Genomic DNA, 16,316 nt, shown 5'->3' on the forward strand with positions numbered 1-16,316 from the left:
ATTTAGATCTTCCCAAAACTTTTCCACTTTCTCACATGCCCAAATTGCATGTGCTGTTGTTCCCGTTTCCTTCTTACAAAGAAAACATCTGTGTGATACTGTTGGGTCCCATTTATTTAACTTTTGAGGCATGGTGTATAGCCTGTGTAACCAATTATATTGTATCATGCGTAACCTCATGTTTATTGTATTTCTCCGTTCCGGAGCATAGCTTTTCCCATGTTTCATTCTTTTATCTTTATGTTTAGATCTTGTTCCCATTTTTGTTTGGGTTTATAGCTTGTTTCCTCGTTCTCTTTCTCTTGCATTTTGATGTACATGTTTGTTATAAATCTTTTAATTATCATTGTGTCTGTAAATCACATATTCAAAATTGCTTCCTTCTGGTAACCTCAGCCTGCTTCCCAATTTGTCCTTCAAGTAGGTTTTTAGTTGGTGGTATGCAAACATTGTACCATGAGTTATACCATATTTGTCCGTATATCACTCAACAAAGTTTTACATGATCAGCGGCTTTTACCTCGATAAGTTAATCAGCTTTGCAACACTTGTAATGATTCATCTTGCGGAATAGCCGTGTCAGTAACTGTGGTCCATTATAAATGTTTCGTGTTGCTCATATTTTAATTAGTGATTGGATTTTTCGGATTAAGCTGCTTTGCATTCATATCAGTTTCCAACTATTTTGTATTTCTTCCTCTGTCGTTAATATAATTTTCTACATTTTCTCTCTTACTATGAACAGTAACTTCATCCTCAGACTGATCCTATTCAAGCAGCTACTCCAAACTCACAACCTGTTCAGTATCGTCCTACTAATGATAATGAGAGAGGCTGGAACCAGAGGAAACAGCCTCAGAATAAAAGAGCAACCCTTTAGGACAGAGATGAGGAAACATTTTTTTCAGCCAGAAGGAGGTGAATGCGTGGAATTTGTGAGCCCAAGACTTTGGGTATATTTAAAGCAGAGGTTTATAGGTTCTTGATTAGTAAGGGTGTCAACGGTTATGAGGAGAAGGCAGTAGAATTAAGATGAAAGGATTAATACATAAGCCATGATTCGAATGGCGGGGCAGGCTCAATAGGCCAAATGGGCCAATTCTGCTCTCAAGCCTTGTAGTCTAATGAACCATCTCGATTACAATAACATGGCTGTGATCACTGTTGATTACTTGCTCACCCAAAGCACTAACTTGTTCCAATATTTTTTGTTATTGGCTCTTTTCCTCATAGAATAATGGTGCTTTAGTCATGGAGAAAAATAGCACTCCTCGTGAAGAATTATATTATTACTCAGACCTTGAATGATAATTGATAATTTCCAGGTATTACTCCTGCAAAACATCACTCCCATTTCCAGGAGCATTAATCTTCTTTGGCTTCAATTAAAGCTGTGCTGCTTTGTTAGCTTGCACCCACTTTTATCATAAATCATGAGACATATTTCAGTCAGTCTGGTCTTCCTTCAACCAATGGCTACATCCACATTCATTACTATAAAAGTAAAAAAGCTCTTGTGCCCTTCACTTAATGAATTGTAATCATTACTGTAGGAATTATAGAACACATTTACACAGAAATCAAGGACCTCTAATCAGCAATGAAATAAATGGCTCAATCACATTTTTTTGGTGGTGTTGTGCTTGAAGAACACTTAGTGGTTTGGTCATCATGCAGAAACTGTGATTTTTGTTATTTTTGAGAAGTGCAGAAGTACCTTTCATGTCCAAAATACCAGACTATACAATATTATGCAGACATTATCAGCGTACGATAACCAAGACTACAGCCACATTATTTCACCCGATCAGCAAACTTATCTGTGTTCCACACATGGTTTCCCTCCACCTTCTTTAAAACCTCGACTAACTTGTTTCTCTCTGTCTCTGTTCTGTTGAAGAATTTTTTTTTGTAATTCTTTATTTATCGCACTATGAACCATACCTGTTGAAGGATCTTGGGCCTGAAACTTCTCCTTCCACAAATGTTTTCTGATTGCTAAGTTTTCTCAGCATTTTCTATATCTATTGTATGAGGACCTTAATCCAGAGTTTTAGGGGAAGCAAAGTGACACTCACTCAGGGCTGTAGTGTGGTAAAAGCTTGGGTTATGAGCTTGTTTCTAGAGTTCACTTTGAACCTTTGATCTTCTGAGTCAAGGCAAGAATTACTACTGACAAACTTTAAGAATTCAAATACTAGACTTTTGCAATAAAGAAAATATTTATTAATTCTGTTTTCATTAAGTTGGTTTATCTGATTTACATCGATTTTTAAACTTGGTTGAGTGAAATATATAATTCTGTTGAAGAAAATGAATGGAGACTGGATTTTTCAATGCAAAATGAACTTTTCTAAATAATATGATGAATTAATGGAGGCAGCAAAACAAGCTTTCCTGGGAGGAATTGAATAGGCTTTGTATTTTGTTTTTTTTTTCTGTGCTTTGCAAAGATTGTTGACCTTTATATTAGGTCATATTTGAAGCAATCAAAAGGATATTAAGATTTTAATAAGGTATATGGATTGTTCATTTGAATTGTAAACAAGAATCCTGGAGGTTGAAAATCTGAATACCTGTTAAAAACATGAAATTAATTGAAGCTCTTCCTTGTGCATCCTTTCGATTTTGGAAAAATCATTAACATCAGCAATTTTATTTTTTTTAAACTTTATTTAAAGATTTTATCACATGAATAAAACAAAAAAAAATTACATGTAAAGAAAAATAAAAATAAAGTAATTATTACAACACAGCATTAATGACCTAACTTAAATCAGTCTAACCCCCCCCCCCCATATATATGGCCACTAAAAAAAATCTATATATATAAAAAAAACCATCCTTCCCCCCCAATTAAGAGTGAAGAATTAATGAAGTTAATAATATTATATATAACAAAAAAACACTCACAAACAAAAAAAAACAACAAATAAAAATACTAATTAAAAAAAGTTATGAAATCTAAAATATCACACATAAAACATATTTAAATCAAACTTAATTGCATGTACTTAACAAATGGAGTCCACTTCAGCTTATAAAAAGACATCTTATCTTGAATTGTAAAAGATATCTTTTCCTTAATTAAACAAGACTTCATCTCTAAATACCACCTATCTAAAGTTAATATATTTCTGTCTTTCCAAGTAAGCGCTATACATTTCTTGGCCACCACTAAGGCTAAATAGATAAAAGAAATCTGATAATCATTTAAGCCTAAGTCAATTAATGATTGCATATTCCCTAATAAAAATATATCAGGATCTAGTACAACATAGATATTATATAAACTATTAAATATAGATTGAATACCTTTCCAAAACTGTTGCAATCGATCACAAAACCAAACTGTATGTAAAAAAGTATTGGCCGTCTGATCACATTGAAATCTGACTTACTAAAACCAAATTTTTTAAATTTCTCTGGTGTTAAATATAATTAGCAATTTTCTAATCCACTTATTTTCACGGTCATATTGATAGGCTGTGGAAAATACAGAAGGTGGTAGGTTTGTGGAACAAGCTATCAGAGTGTTAGAAGTGGATGCAGATACATTTAAAAGCAGTTTAGAAAGACGCATAGACCAAGTTAATGCCAAATGAGGTTAACATGGACAAGTTGGGCCAAAGGTCTATGTCTGTGCTGTACAGCACTCTGACTAAACTTGTCGATCTAACAGCTACACACATCCTACATTCTTTCATGATCTTCATGTTCATGTTCTTTCATGATCCCTTTATCCATCAAATCTCGCTCACATTTGTTTTAGCTTTGGGGAATTATTAGACTGGGACTCATCGTAAATTATCTGTAATATTAGAAGCATGTTGAAGGCAATTTTGTGCAAAATACAAAAATGTCAATGTACTTTTATCAGTAAATTTGAACTTCAGGGAAGTAGCATTTGTTCATTAATGGCAAAAATTAGGCTCCTATGTATTTAACGAAGAGTGTTATTTTATGGGTGAAATGATTGTAAACCTATTGACATATACTAAAATGGAATTTGCAGTGGTAAGGTCACCAAATTATTCCAGGGAAGTTTATTTGGAAATATGTCTGTGTAAAATCAATTGAATTAAGATAGATACATTCAGGAATTGTTGAAGATTACAATCATAAAACATCATAAACAATAACTTGATTGAGCTCAATAGGTGATTGCCCTACCTATTCAGTTTAATATGGAACCTGGCCTCAATTTCTGAATTGAAGCCTTTTATATTTTTGGAGTTTTCATCTTAATACGGCTCATTCACAAATTTACTTTTCTGTCCTAGACATTGCTGACCCGGTGACCCAGGTACCCTGTTACTTACAACATATTATTTTTCAGCACCGACACCAAATTTCAGCAAAAATGAATTTCAAGATGAAGGATACAGGAAAATTGATTGGTGCCTAAAGCTGGTCTAGTTTGATGGCGGTTGTGAACCTATTCATCTCAACGTGGAACTTAGCTTCGAACTTTATCATGATAAAATTTCAACAATTTCTTTTTTCAATGTGGGAAATAACTTGAAATTTATGTTAAAGTGAGTTCCCTTGTCAGCCAAGATATCAGTTTTATTCTCACATTGCTGGGTCCACTTAACAATAGTATTTTTAAGAAATGGAAACACACTGCTTTCATTTGATTATTGGCAGATATCAAGTTGGTGGCCTACTGCAACGCTGCTGCTTGTGTGGGCCCAAGAAAAGGGGAGCAGGGTCATGTCCTTTCAGTGCTCTTCCATGGGGTCCTGCTCAATGGCCCCATATGTATTTAAATTGCCTGCAGACCAGAGCCAAAAGTAGTTTTTCCATTGATGTTCTTGGAGGTCCCAATCCAAGATGACAGCCCACACATTAAGTTACCCAGACTTTGAGCATTGTGGGCTCAGAGGATCGGTGCAGGACATCAGAGTAGGAGAATATCCTCTTGCCAAGAAGGACAAGCCTTTGAGTGGACCTTACAGAGTAAGAAACTACAGCAGCAGACCAGACTTCAGTTCAAGGCAAGGTGGCCCAAGACTGGTGATTAGCCTCTGGAACCAGGTCCAAGATTCATGCAATGGTGAATAGGGGTTCTGAAGGGCCTCAGATGCTGACAGTTTTCCAACCACTTTGGGGCTTCAGAACCAGGGACTGAAGAGTTTGACAGATGGTTGACCTCAGGTTCACCACTGGACCAGACCAGAAGCCATGCAGTTAAAGGAGGTTACAGGGAGTGCAGGAAGAGACAGCAAGACACACAGGCAATTGATGCCATCTGAGGGACTGTCTTTGGATTTTCTTTCTTGTCTCTGTAGTGGTGCTAGACGAGTAGAACCTTTTTTGTGTAGCTTTACAGGGAAAACAAAGGAAAAAAAGTCATGAATGCTTTCTGTAAAAATGGAATCTAGAATTTTGAATGTTCTGTGAATCAGTTTGAGAAACTGAAGCCAAGTTCCACGTTGAGATGAATAGGTTCACAACCGTCATCAAACTAGACCAGTTTTAAGCACCAATCAATTTTCCTGTATCCTTCATCTTGAAATACATTTTTTCTGAAATTTAATGTCGGTGCTGAAAAATAATATGTTGTAAGTAACAGGGTTCCTGGGTCTTGGGATCAGCATTGGGTGTCCCCAACAAATGAAATGCAAGGCCTGAAATGGTGCAGTTCAGCTATTGATCATGGACTTAGAACAAGAATCATTCAAAGCCCTACACAAATAAATGTTGGGATAAATAAAGTGAATGTGTAAAATAAGTGGCAGGGAGGTTTATTCAACCAGTTGTGAAAATAGAGGAATTGATCCAAATTTAAGGATTGATATTGGGATATGCAGCTCACAGGAAACTAATAAATATTGTTGGAAAGTTTTAGGATAAATTATCTTTTCTTTTTAAAATATTTTTAGAGTTTAACATATAAACTTACATTAAAAAATTTATGGATAAATTATCTGAATCAACTTCCAGAGCACAAGACATGGGTAGAGAGTAAAAGAAAGGTATGGTATCTCAATGTATAGTTTGAGGAAGGGGATGCAAAATATCATCTTGAATGCTACTCATACCTGAAAAGAAATAGATATCCAGGCATTTGCCAAATTCTATTTAATATCAGCTGATAGTGCACACTTCTCTGGAGAAGTGCAGCAACATCATGTATAACTGGAGCAGAAAATCTCAAACACTATTTCATGCACCATAAACTTGTCTCCATCTGTTTCGGAACAGTTTGAAATTGTTCCTTGTTCAATACTGCAAACCTATTAAGATACCGTTCATGCATATACACCTTTCTGAATCTGTGATGGAAACATAAAGCACATCACAGTTTAGAAGGGACAAGCTGGTTGCTGCTGGGCAGCAGTATTGTTTGACCTAACTTCCTTCTACCTTTTGCTATGCTGCTTTCATAATTCTGCTGTCATACAGTCAATAGAGGCTGCAAATGTTTCCCCTTACAAAGCAAGGAGGAACCAGGTGTGGTTACTGTCACATTGTTGTGATCCAAACTGTAAGATTCACTAGAATCTGTTGTCAGTGTGCAAACCTTTAACAACCATGACTTGCTGAATCATAATTTGTCGAACTTAAATTTGACCAATAGTCCATTGGTATCAAGTTCTATTTTTGGTCTATGGATGGTGACTCATCACTTTTAGTTTTCTGTGACTGCTGGTGTTGTCAAGGACTTCCACATAATTATTATTTGCTAGAATGTCTTTACATATTAATCACATCCTCCTTAATTTTAGCTAAATGAACTGTTCTCAGTGTATAGAGCAGCCTATTTGAAATGTTATAATACAATTCAGATGTTTTGCAGATCTTTTTCTTGATGCTCAAAACAGTTTTGGAAAAACACAGTGTGAACTACTCAAATTATACTCCTGGATGCCACAGGATGCTCTCATTTAGCTTGTCTGCAGTGCTAGTCTGTTTCTGGGGGGAAGTCACCATGGACCACAATGTGCTTCACTAACTAATAAGACCATAAAGCAATATGATCCTACAGAGTATTGATTAAAAAAAAGTGACTTTTGCCCCTACGCAGACTGGACCAATCTGTTGAACCTACAAAAGACACAAACCTTCTTTGTTTCCATTATGCAGTGGTGACACATTGATATTCAGTTGCCTGGCTAATATATTTCCAGTTGTTGTGATTTCAATAATTGATTTGTGCTTCTGTATGTAAGGAAAATATGTGACATGCAGGAATGAATGGTGGTGTGCTGACCACAGAGAGAAAGGATCAAGGAAGTTTGAGTTGAACAGTAGATTCAGTGCTATTAAAATGAACCATCAGAGCTGAAGTTATATTCGTATTACAGCTGCTCTAACATTTGTGATCAGTTTTTGTTTCTGAAGTACAATGAAAACATCTAAGTTCTAAAATAATGCAAAGCAGGACCAGGATATTCAATGATAGGGCTTTGTAGGAATGTGCAAGATAAATTGAAGATGTAAAGTTAATTCTGAGAACATCTTAATGCAGAAAAGTAGATCAAGGGATAAAGCAAAAGAAAATAGTAAAAGCTAAATTCAAGAATCATATTCAGTTACAATAGCAAACAAAGGGTGATTGTTATTGGAATAATCCAAGGAGGGTGATGGAGGCAGTGGATGTTGTGGATGTTTCTCCTTATTCTAGGAGCTGCATCTATTTAACATTTTAAAGCATCAATACAGAGAATACCTAAGAGTTGGAACTAAGTGGATGCAATCTTTTTCAGGAATAGACCTGAAGAGTAGTACTATCAGAAAAGCATCACGTAACAACTGCAGAATAAACAGATTTCACAACAGAAGGGAGAGATTAAAAATAGAACTGAAATCGTTATTAACTGGAAACCTCTACAGTTTTCCAACTACCTGTAAACTTGCCAAATACCTCAATAGATTGGAGCAGGTGTTATATCATTCCATTTATTTGAATCTGTCATTAATCAAGCCCAAGTAATGAGCAGGCCTTATGACAGATATCCAATAAATTTTTTTTTATGCTGTTTAGCATCTCATTTGTTTGGTTCCATGGAATTTTATAATTTTACTGAGTACAATTTCGCGACATGTGAACCTATTTTGTTTTATACATTGGTGTAGCGTGAATAAAAGCTCTCACAACTGGAGGGAGAACAAATGCTTTTATTAGCTTATAACTGAGGGTAGGGTCTCACAGTAGTCTTCAGAAGGGTTCTGGGTTTAGGCAGAAAACCAGGGTTATATGTGAGCAGATGGGGATGAAGCAAGCCATCAGCATAACATATTACCAGTGAATCCCAGTTCACTGTAATTGGATTGGTTCATTTCTTTACTATGAGGTGTGCTGGTGAGATGCCTTCATGTGTCATTGGAATTCTGTAATATTAGGTGTGGAATTTTTATCAAATCTGGCCATGGCCCTTCCTTGCTCTATCTAAAGCAAGCTGCTTCCGCTTTCTAGCATATTCATCGTCCGACATAGTGACTTTAATGTTTGCCACCTTGTTTTTAGTTGATAACTGGGAGTGCTCTTTGCATGACCTTTGGTGTTGCATATTGAACCAATGTTGCAACTCTTTGCCACTGCACAATTTTGAGCCTTTAGCTCTGATTCCATTGCATATTATTGCCACACAAAGCGATCCTTTGGTGTCAAGGCAGAACGCAGTTTGTTGGTCGTGCCTATCCGTATTATCACAGAAAGATGACAAAAGTCAGGCAGCTTTTTCTCTTTTGCTTTGGATCTCTCTCAAATTCTTCAGTTGTGTCTCACCTGATCCCCACTTTTTTATACCCCACAGAGACAGTAGGTTCCTTGCTGAAACTGACAGGTTTTTGAATATTATAGAGTGAGGGAAATGGGGATGAGGTGAAAAGTGGATTTGAAGCACTTAATCAGTTGGATTACCTGTGGTTTTAACATAACATAACATAACAATTCTCACTGACACCTCACTGACAAAAGGCAAAGGAGGAAAAACCCAACACCCAACCCCAACCCACCAATTTTCCCCTGCAACCGCTGCAACCGTGTCTGCCTGTCCCGCATCGGACTTGTCAGCCACAAACGAGCCTACAGCTGACGTGGACTTTTTACCCCCTCCATAAATCTTCGTCCGCGAAGCCAAGCCAAAGAAGAAGAAGACATAGCAATTACAGCACGGAAACATGATTTTATTTTCTGATTGACTAATTTTTGGTTATGAACATCGAAGTCCTACATAAAGAATTTAATTCTTTTGATCCTTGGTTGAGGAGTTGAGGAAAGATGTAAATGCCATGAAATTTGATGGGGTCAGGAAGTAATGTTAAGGACTTCAAGTGCTATTCCTTCCTGATTCTTTACTGCTATGTCGTTTTTTCAGATGAGTCTGGCATACTGGTGGTACAGTCATGATGGAGAAATTTGAAATGTTCATCAAAAGAAATCATTCCATGAGTGTATCAGGGTCAAGTTTATAGCTCTGTTGTGGGATTTCTCTTCCAAGTTTAGCTCATCCCTAAAGTTAGTGCCAGGGAATTTTTGGGGTTGATTGTTCAGATGAAGCATAAGATGTCAAGATTGATTATATACAGTGTTTCCTATTTTATTCATATAATTTTTCATCAAAATTTGCTACAGTTACAGAGGGCAATTGAATGTTTCTGTTGATCTCATGTCAATAGTCCAGACTGGTAAGGATTTCAGATTTCTTTCCCTAAAGGACTTTAGTGAACCAGATTGATTTCTTGTATTTTTGTGGGCATTATTGCTGATCTTGGGTTTTTAGTCAAGATTTATTTTATAAAATGATTTTGCAGTTCCCAGTGAACATGGTAGTTTTTGAACTCGTGACTTTGCATAATTTGCTTAGGAGTCTGGATGAATTAAAAAAAAACTACAGATGCTGGAAATCTGAAATAAAAGCAGAAAATTATTGGTTTCCGAGGGTTTGGACTACTATTCTAGTAATGAAATTGCTGTGTTAAAGTGCCTAGTATCAGTTTCAAATAATACTGAATTATGCTTCATGATGGCATTGGTCAACACACTACTTAACCACAGGAATAATGCACTGCAAAGAACCATATGATTACCAAACAATAAATGTGACTTAGACTTTCTGAAAAATATTGGACAGATAACAAAATTTTGATTTAGACAGAGAAAAGTAAACTGCTGTGAAAGTTTATTTGCAACTGTGCAATACACTCAGATTAAAAGTCCTTAAATCATCTTTTATAATCTTTTGCAGGAATCAGAAACAAAGAACAATGACCAGATGCTGGACATCAGGGTGTCTCCATCAATGGACAGTTTCCCTCCAGAGGAGGAGGACAATCCTTATGAATTTCTGACCACTGCAGTCACAAAGAAACCACGTTCATTGGAAATATCCAGGGTGTCTTCAGGAATGGCAGGTATTGGAAATTTAGAAGGAGTAAGAGCTTATCGTTTCCTTTCATCACCATAACTTTGGTTCAAATTTACCTGAAATATGTATTGGAGCAAATGTGTGCTGATAAAGTACACTTAGACTGATGTCCCACATAATGCACCCCACCTGCCATTGCAAAGTCTATTCATTTAAATATTTTTGAGAGATTTCTGGTAGTTTGTACATGATGGATTGGGAGCACTGTGGACAAATGTAAGGTAGCAACAGTTATCCGTGATTGAGCTCAAACTGACACTTCATATCCCATTGAAGATGTTTGTGGGCACTAAGGTCTCATCTGATCTGTAGCACTTTGCTCTTTTGGAAGGGTAAAAAAAATGGGTTCTATATGAATACGTGTGAGAGAATTTCAGAGGTCAGGGGGGAATGAGATTAATGGGATTGCTGCCCTGGGAACCAGCATCGACATTGTGTATGCTGAGAAGACACCTTCTATGTCATTATAAATAAGATGGAGGATAAAATTGTGCAGTGTTGAGCTGTTGTGGATGCATGACATCAAAGATATCTTGAAGGCTTTAAAAAAAAATCTTTATTGAGTTTAATTTAAAAAATTACACACATATACACACATATAAATCCAATACATATGCTGGATATAAAAAAAAACAAAACAATTTGTACACGTCAAATAAAACCTTGATTATACATAGTATAAATTGTGTTCAACCTTTCAAATCAAACCCATCATATCAAAATATTTTTTTAAAAAACATATAAAAAGGAAAAAGACCCCCTCCCCCACCAATAATCAAACCCCTTCCTTTGAACAAGGCAAACTTGTATATCCAATATAAATAGGAAATGAAGGATGACACTCTGAGACCAGACAGTGCTGTCAGGAGCACCCAAACATTCTCATTTGTTAAATTATGGTAATACTCCACGAATGGGTCCCATGTCTTATAAAAGTTCACCTTTACATCTTTGACATTTTGTCTGATTTTGTTTTTCTAAACTTAGGAAGGACATAATCTCCTGTAACCATGAGTATGGGTAGGTGAAAGACTCTCTTTCCATTTCATCAGAATTGTCTATCTAGCTATGAGGTAAAAGCTAAAATTCACTTCTGAGATGAAATCAACAATATTTCATCTTCTTGAGAGAAAACAAATAAAGCATTTAAGGGCATGGTTCTAATTTGACCTTGAAAATGAATGAAATGAACCACTCAATGTCAACAAATGCTACTTTATACTTAAATTACAGGCATGCACACAAATATACTGTATATACTTGGTTCACACCATCCTTCATGCATTCACAACTTTAATTTCTTCCTCCAAATTCCTCTATTCTTGTTAGATATTCTTTGCACTCCTTTTCACTTTATCACTACCTTCTCACCTTTCCTCTTCTCTCCTTTGTTGCTCCCTCAATCACCTCTTATTCAACTTCCTTCTTTTCAGCTCCCTTATTTCCTCACCCCTCCCCTTTCTTTTCTTCCACCTGCTTGCTTCACATTTATGATGCTTTTGTTGCAAACTGAATCATTATTTAATTGAAGTACATCTTAGCTTTTTCTTTCTCATTTAATTTGATATTGTTTTTGAAATGTGTTTGTCAGAAGCAGTTATTAACATATCAGATTGAATTTTATTCACTTTCCTTTATTTTACTAGATACCATATTCACAATCATAATCTACTTGTTGAAAATTATATAAACTCTGCTATTTCATTGTTCAGATATTCATTTTTTAGATTAATTTTCTTATCTTTGAAAAACATCCTTCTGATGATAATTGCCTATCAACCACTTAAGCACGTGGATTGGAATAGTCCAATTTCCTATTCTGCAATATCCAGTTTACCATCGAGGCCTATATCAGGTTTTAGCTTACTCACTTACACATGTAAAGCTCCAGTTTGGATGTCCTTCTGGTGTCCTTTGGCATGGCATGTTGAAACCTAAAAATGAAAATATCCAGCTTCCTTTATGTAACATATCTCTATAATTTAAAAAAAACCCTTAATTTACCCTTAATGCTTCCTTTACAGATTTCAGTGTAGACTACAACCAAAAAAAAATCCACCACCAAAAATTCAGGTGCATATCTGCTTTTTGCTCAAAGGGCTCAGATTCAAAACTAGATGCTGCGTGACCTGGCAAATTTCTCGAACACTTTTATCTATTGCACTACAATCACAACGTATTCAGACTTTTCTGTTTGTTTTGTGATTTTTTAATGACTGGCCTCTAAATAAGGATAACCCATTAACATGTTGAGTGAGTTGATGTATTTTAGTGAAAAAAATTAAGCCTAATAAATTGTTTAACATCCTTTCACTTCGAAGTGCAACTAATTATAAAATGCCTTGAGCTATTAACAACTAATGGACTCTGATTATTTTTCAATTCATCTTAATTAGTGTCTGTATTTTTATTTCTGAGGATGTGGCCATTGCTGACAAGGCCAGTGTTTACTGTCCATCTCCTACTAGCCTTTGAGCAGATAGGGTGAATGATATTTTGAGCAGCTGCAGTTCTTCCGGTGAAAGTATTCTCTGATTATTATTTGGGAGGGAGTTTAGATTCATTGATGATGAAGGAACATTAATAAAACCACCCATGAATTCTTTGTGGTTGAATCACAAGTTTGAATGGTGCTCTGAGAGTAACCTGGAATAGTAACAGCAGTGAATTTTGTGGATGTTACAGTTGTAGATCTTGGTGTAACTATAAGACTTCCATTGTTGACCTGTTAAGTCAGTAGGTGAATTAGGGCGGCCATTCCAAAGTTGTTTTTGCAAAACCGTTTAAATTAAAGTGAGAGTTGGTTGGCATAGTGTTGATGGGGTTGAGTCAATATTACTCAATATTCATGCCTCAATCATTCTACCATTTGTTACTCAGATACTGTCAGGCCTCCCAGTTCCTGGAAGTCTAGGGTATGAAGGTATTTTATATTTCTTGCAAAATTATGGATAGTCAATTCATTCACGGTTGCATTCCAAAGTACCAGTTTTTTTGTAGTTAATATTGTTTGCCTCTTTGATTTTTCTTTTGCTTTTGTGCCTTTGTCTCCCAAAGTTTTGTAACTGAGACATGGAGCACAGAGCACACTATTACAACCTCACTCCATTGTTAAATGTAGTGGTATGTTGACAAAAGGCATTAATGCATAGCTGTCTTCCTATCATACATTAATGAAATGATTGAGATAAATAATGCCATTGGCATTCATTTTTACCTTCAGCAGCAGAGGGAGATAAAACAAGCTGTCACAAATATCCGCTATATTGATATTCTGATGCAGTATGTGAAACCAAAAATTATTAACAATGCTACCAGATCATTTTTCATTTACTCCTCAATACTGAACACCCTGCCAGAACGTTTGTGTGATTCTACCATGCACTGACAGAAAAGAAATCAGATTCAACAATAGCTTGTTTGCTACAGGAGGTGTAAAGAAGAAATAACATTAAAGAGCATTTTGTAATATCTCCAATATGTTTCAGATTCCAGATTTATTGTCAGAGTGCATACATGACAACACATACAACCCTCAGATTCTTTTTCCTGCAGGCCAAGCAGAATTACCACTTATTGGTAGTGCAGACAAATGTGCCAATACATGTAAAGAAATATGAACAAACTGACTGTGCAATACAGAGAGGAAAAAAAATCAATAAAGTGCAAAAGTAAAAGTCCTTACATGAGTTCCTGATTGAGTTAATTGTTGAGGAGTATGATAGTGGAGGTATAACAGCTGTTCCTGAACCTAGTGGTGTGAATCTTGTGGCACCTATACCTCTTGCGCATGGTCGCCGTGAGACAAAGCTGCTGGGTGGTGTGGATCTTGATGATTGCTGCTGCTTTCGATGATGGGAGGGTTTTGTCTGTGATGACCTGGGCTGAGTCCATCACCTTTTGGAGGGTTATTCGCTCAGGAGTATTGGCGTTCCCCATACCAGACCATGATGCAGCTGGTCAATACTCTTTCCACCACACCTCTGTAGAAATTTCCCACAGTTTCAGATGTCATACCAAAGCTCCGAAAACTCCTGAGGAAGTAGAGGCGCTGACATACTTTCTTCATGATGCCATTAATGTGTCCAGTCCAGGAAAGATCCTCGAAGATAGTGACTCCCAAGAACTTAAATTTGTTCACCCTCTCCACCTCTGATCCCTAAATGGTCACTAGATCGAACAGTTCTGGTTTTCCCTTCCTGAAGTCAACAATCATCTCCTTGATTTTGGTGACATTGGGTCCAAGGTTGTTGTTGGTGCACCATTCAGGCAACTTTTCAATCTCCCTCCTGTATGCTGACTCATCACCCCTTTTTGTACAACCTACTACAGCGAATTTGCAAATGGTGTTGTCAGACTGAGCCACACAGTCATAGTTGTAATGTGAGTAGAGCAGGGCGCTAAGAATACAACCCTGAGGTGCTCCGGTACTGATGGAGATTGTGGAGGAGATTCCTACCAATCCTCACTGATTGTGGTTTGGAGGTGGAAAGCCAGGATCAAATTACACAGTTGGGTGTTGAGTCCCAGGTCCATTTTGCCCAAAAGATGGCTTTCCATAGGTCATATCTGCTCTTTCTATCGTGATCTGGATCTCTGGTCTTAAATGCCTATGATCTTGCTCTCAGCAGGTTCTGGATTACATTGTTATCCAGGGCTTCTGTTTGGAGAAAACCCTAAATCAGTGGTTCTCAACCTTTTTCTTTCCATTCACTTTCCATATTCTCTATGCTATAGGTGCTCTGTGGTTAGTAAGGGATTGCTTAAGGTGGGTGGAAAGAAGAAGGTTTGAAAACTACTGTTTGAATCATACGTAATTGATTGTTATGTGCATGTTCTTATAACTCAAAAGGAAATGGGCCAATGACAATTTTTCTCAAGCAAAATATTTCTGACATAATTGGGTCTAGAGTAGTGATTTTCAACCTTCCCTTCCCACTCATATACCACCTTAAGCTATCCCTTACTATATCAGGATTACTTAGAGGGGTATGTGAGTGGAAAGAAAATGGTTGAGAACCACTGCTCTAAATGATTTGGTGGGGGTACATTGATCTACACCAGTTTTGATAATATCTGTGAGTCTGTGATAGGCATGGTGTAATCATTCAAATCTCAGATGAGTCCTTGAACACTGCCCATTCTGCTGACTCAGTCAAGTCCTGTAACTGTTTTTCAATTTTCTAGCTGTTCTGAACTCCAGAGCCTCTCTTTTTAGACTCTGCCTGTATGAAGGCAGAAGGAGCACAGCCAGCTGATCTGACTTGCCAAAATGTGATCTCAGAAAAGATTGGTAGGCTTTCCTTATCTTGGTGTAGCAGTGATCGAGTGTGCTGAGAACTCTGGTACAGGGGTAGATGAGAAGGGTTTTCTTGAGATAGGTCTGATTAAAGTCACCAACGACGATTTGTAGTGCGTCAGAGTGGGCTGCTCTTGTTTACTGACTACATCATGCAGCTCTGAAGTGCCCGTTTGTAATCAGCATTGGGAATAATGCCCGAACCCCTTGTGGAAATTATATGTTACTATAAATTTAGCTTAAATCATCACTCCAGCTTTATTCAAGAATATCAGTCTGTGAAATAAATATTATGAACAACAAATCCCTCATCTGTTTATTGTTGTTTCCTATTTGCCAGCCAAGCAAAACATGGAAAGCAGCTGGGCTGCCCTTCAATGTAATTGTAACTTCATGGTATGGACATTTTCTTTGGGGAATGCTTACATAACTCATGTGTTACTAAAAAAAGAAAGTGGATTAATTCTTTCTGTAGTTTGAATTATATGTTCCTGAGCATTGTAGGTATTTTGACTCTGTTGTAAAGATAAAGGAAATCTGAGAGCACCCCATCTCCTGCACACATCGTAGTAAACTAAACATCGATATTAGAATATACACAAATGAAATATAGTTTGGAGATTCTAATCTAACATATA

General features: G+C 36.7%; 1 protein-coding gene across 19 annotated transcripts in view; it reads left to right on the forward strand.

Moving 5' to 3' along the window:
* Window positions 1–16,316, forward strand: part of anks1b (ankyrin repeat and sterile alpha motif domain containing 1B) — an 823,124-nt gene that overhangs the window by 495,624 nt on the left and 311,184 nt on the right. For all 19 annotated transcript variants that reach the window (XM_069908369.1, XM_069908373.1, XM_069908387.1 and 16 more), the window contains one exon: window positions 10,200–10,365. In XM_069908369.1, coding sequence (XP_069764470.1) covers window positions 10,200–10,365 — 166 coding nt within the window. The remainder of the gene's footprint in view (window positions 1–10,199; window positions 10,366–16,316) is intronic.

This window comes from Narcine bancroftii, chromosome 13, assembly GCF_036971445.1.
Source record: "Narcine bancroftii isolate sNarBan1 chromosome 13, sNarBan1.hap1, whole genome shotgun sequence".
In the NCBI taxonomy this organism is placed as follows: Eukaryota; Metazoa; Chordata; class Chondrichthyes; order Torpediniformes; family Narcinidae; genus Narcine; species Narcine bancroftii.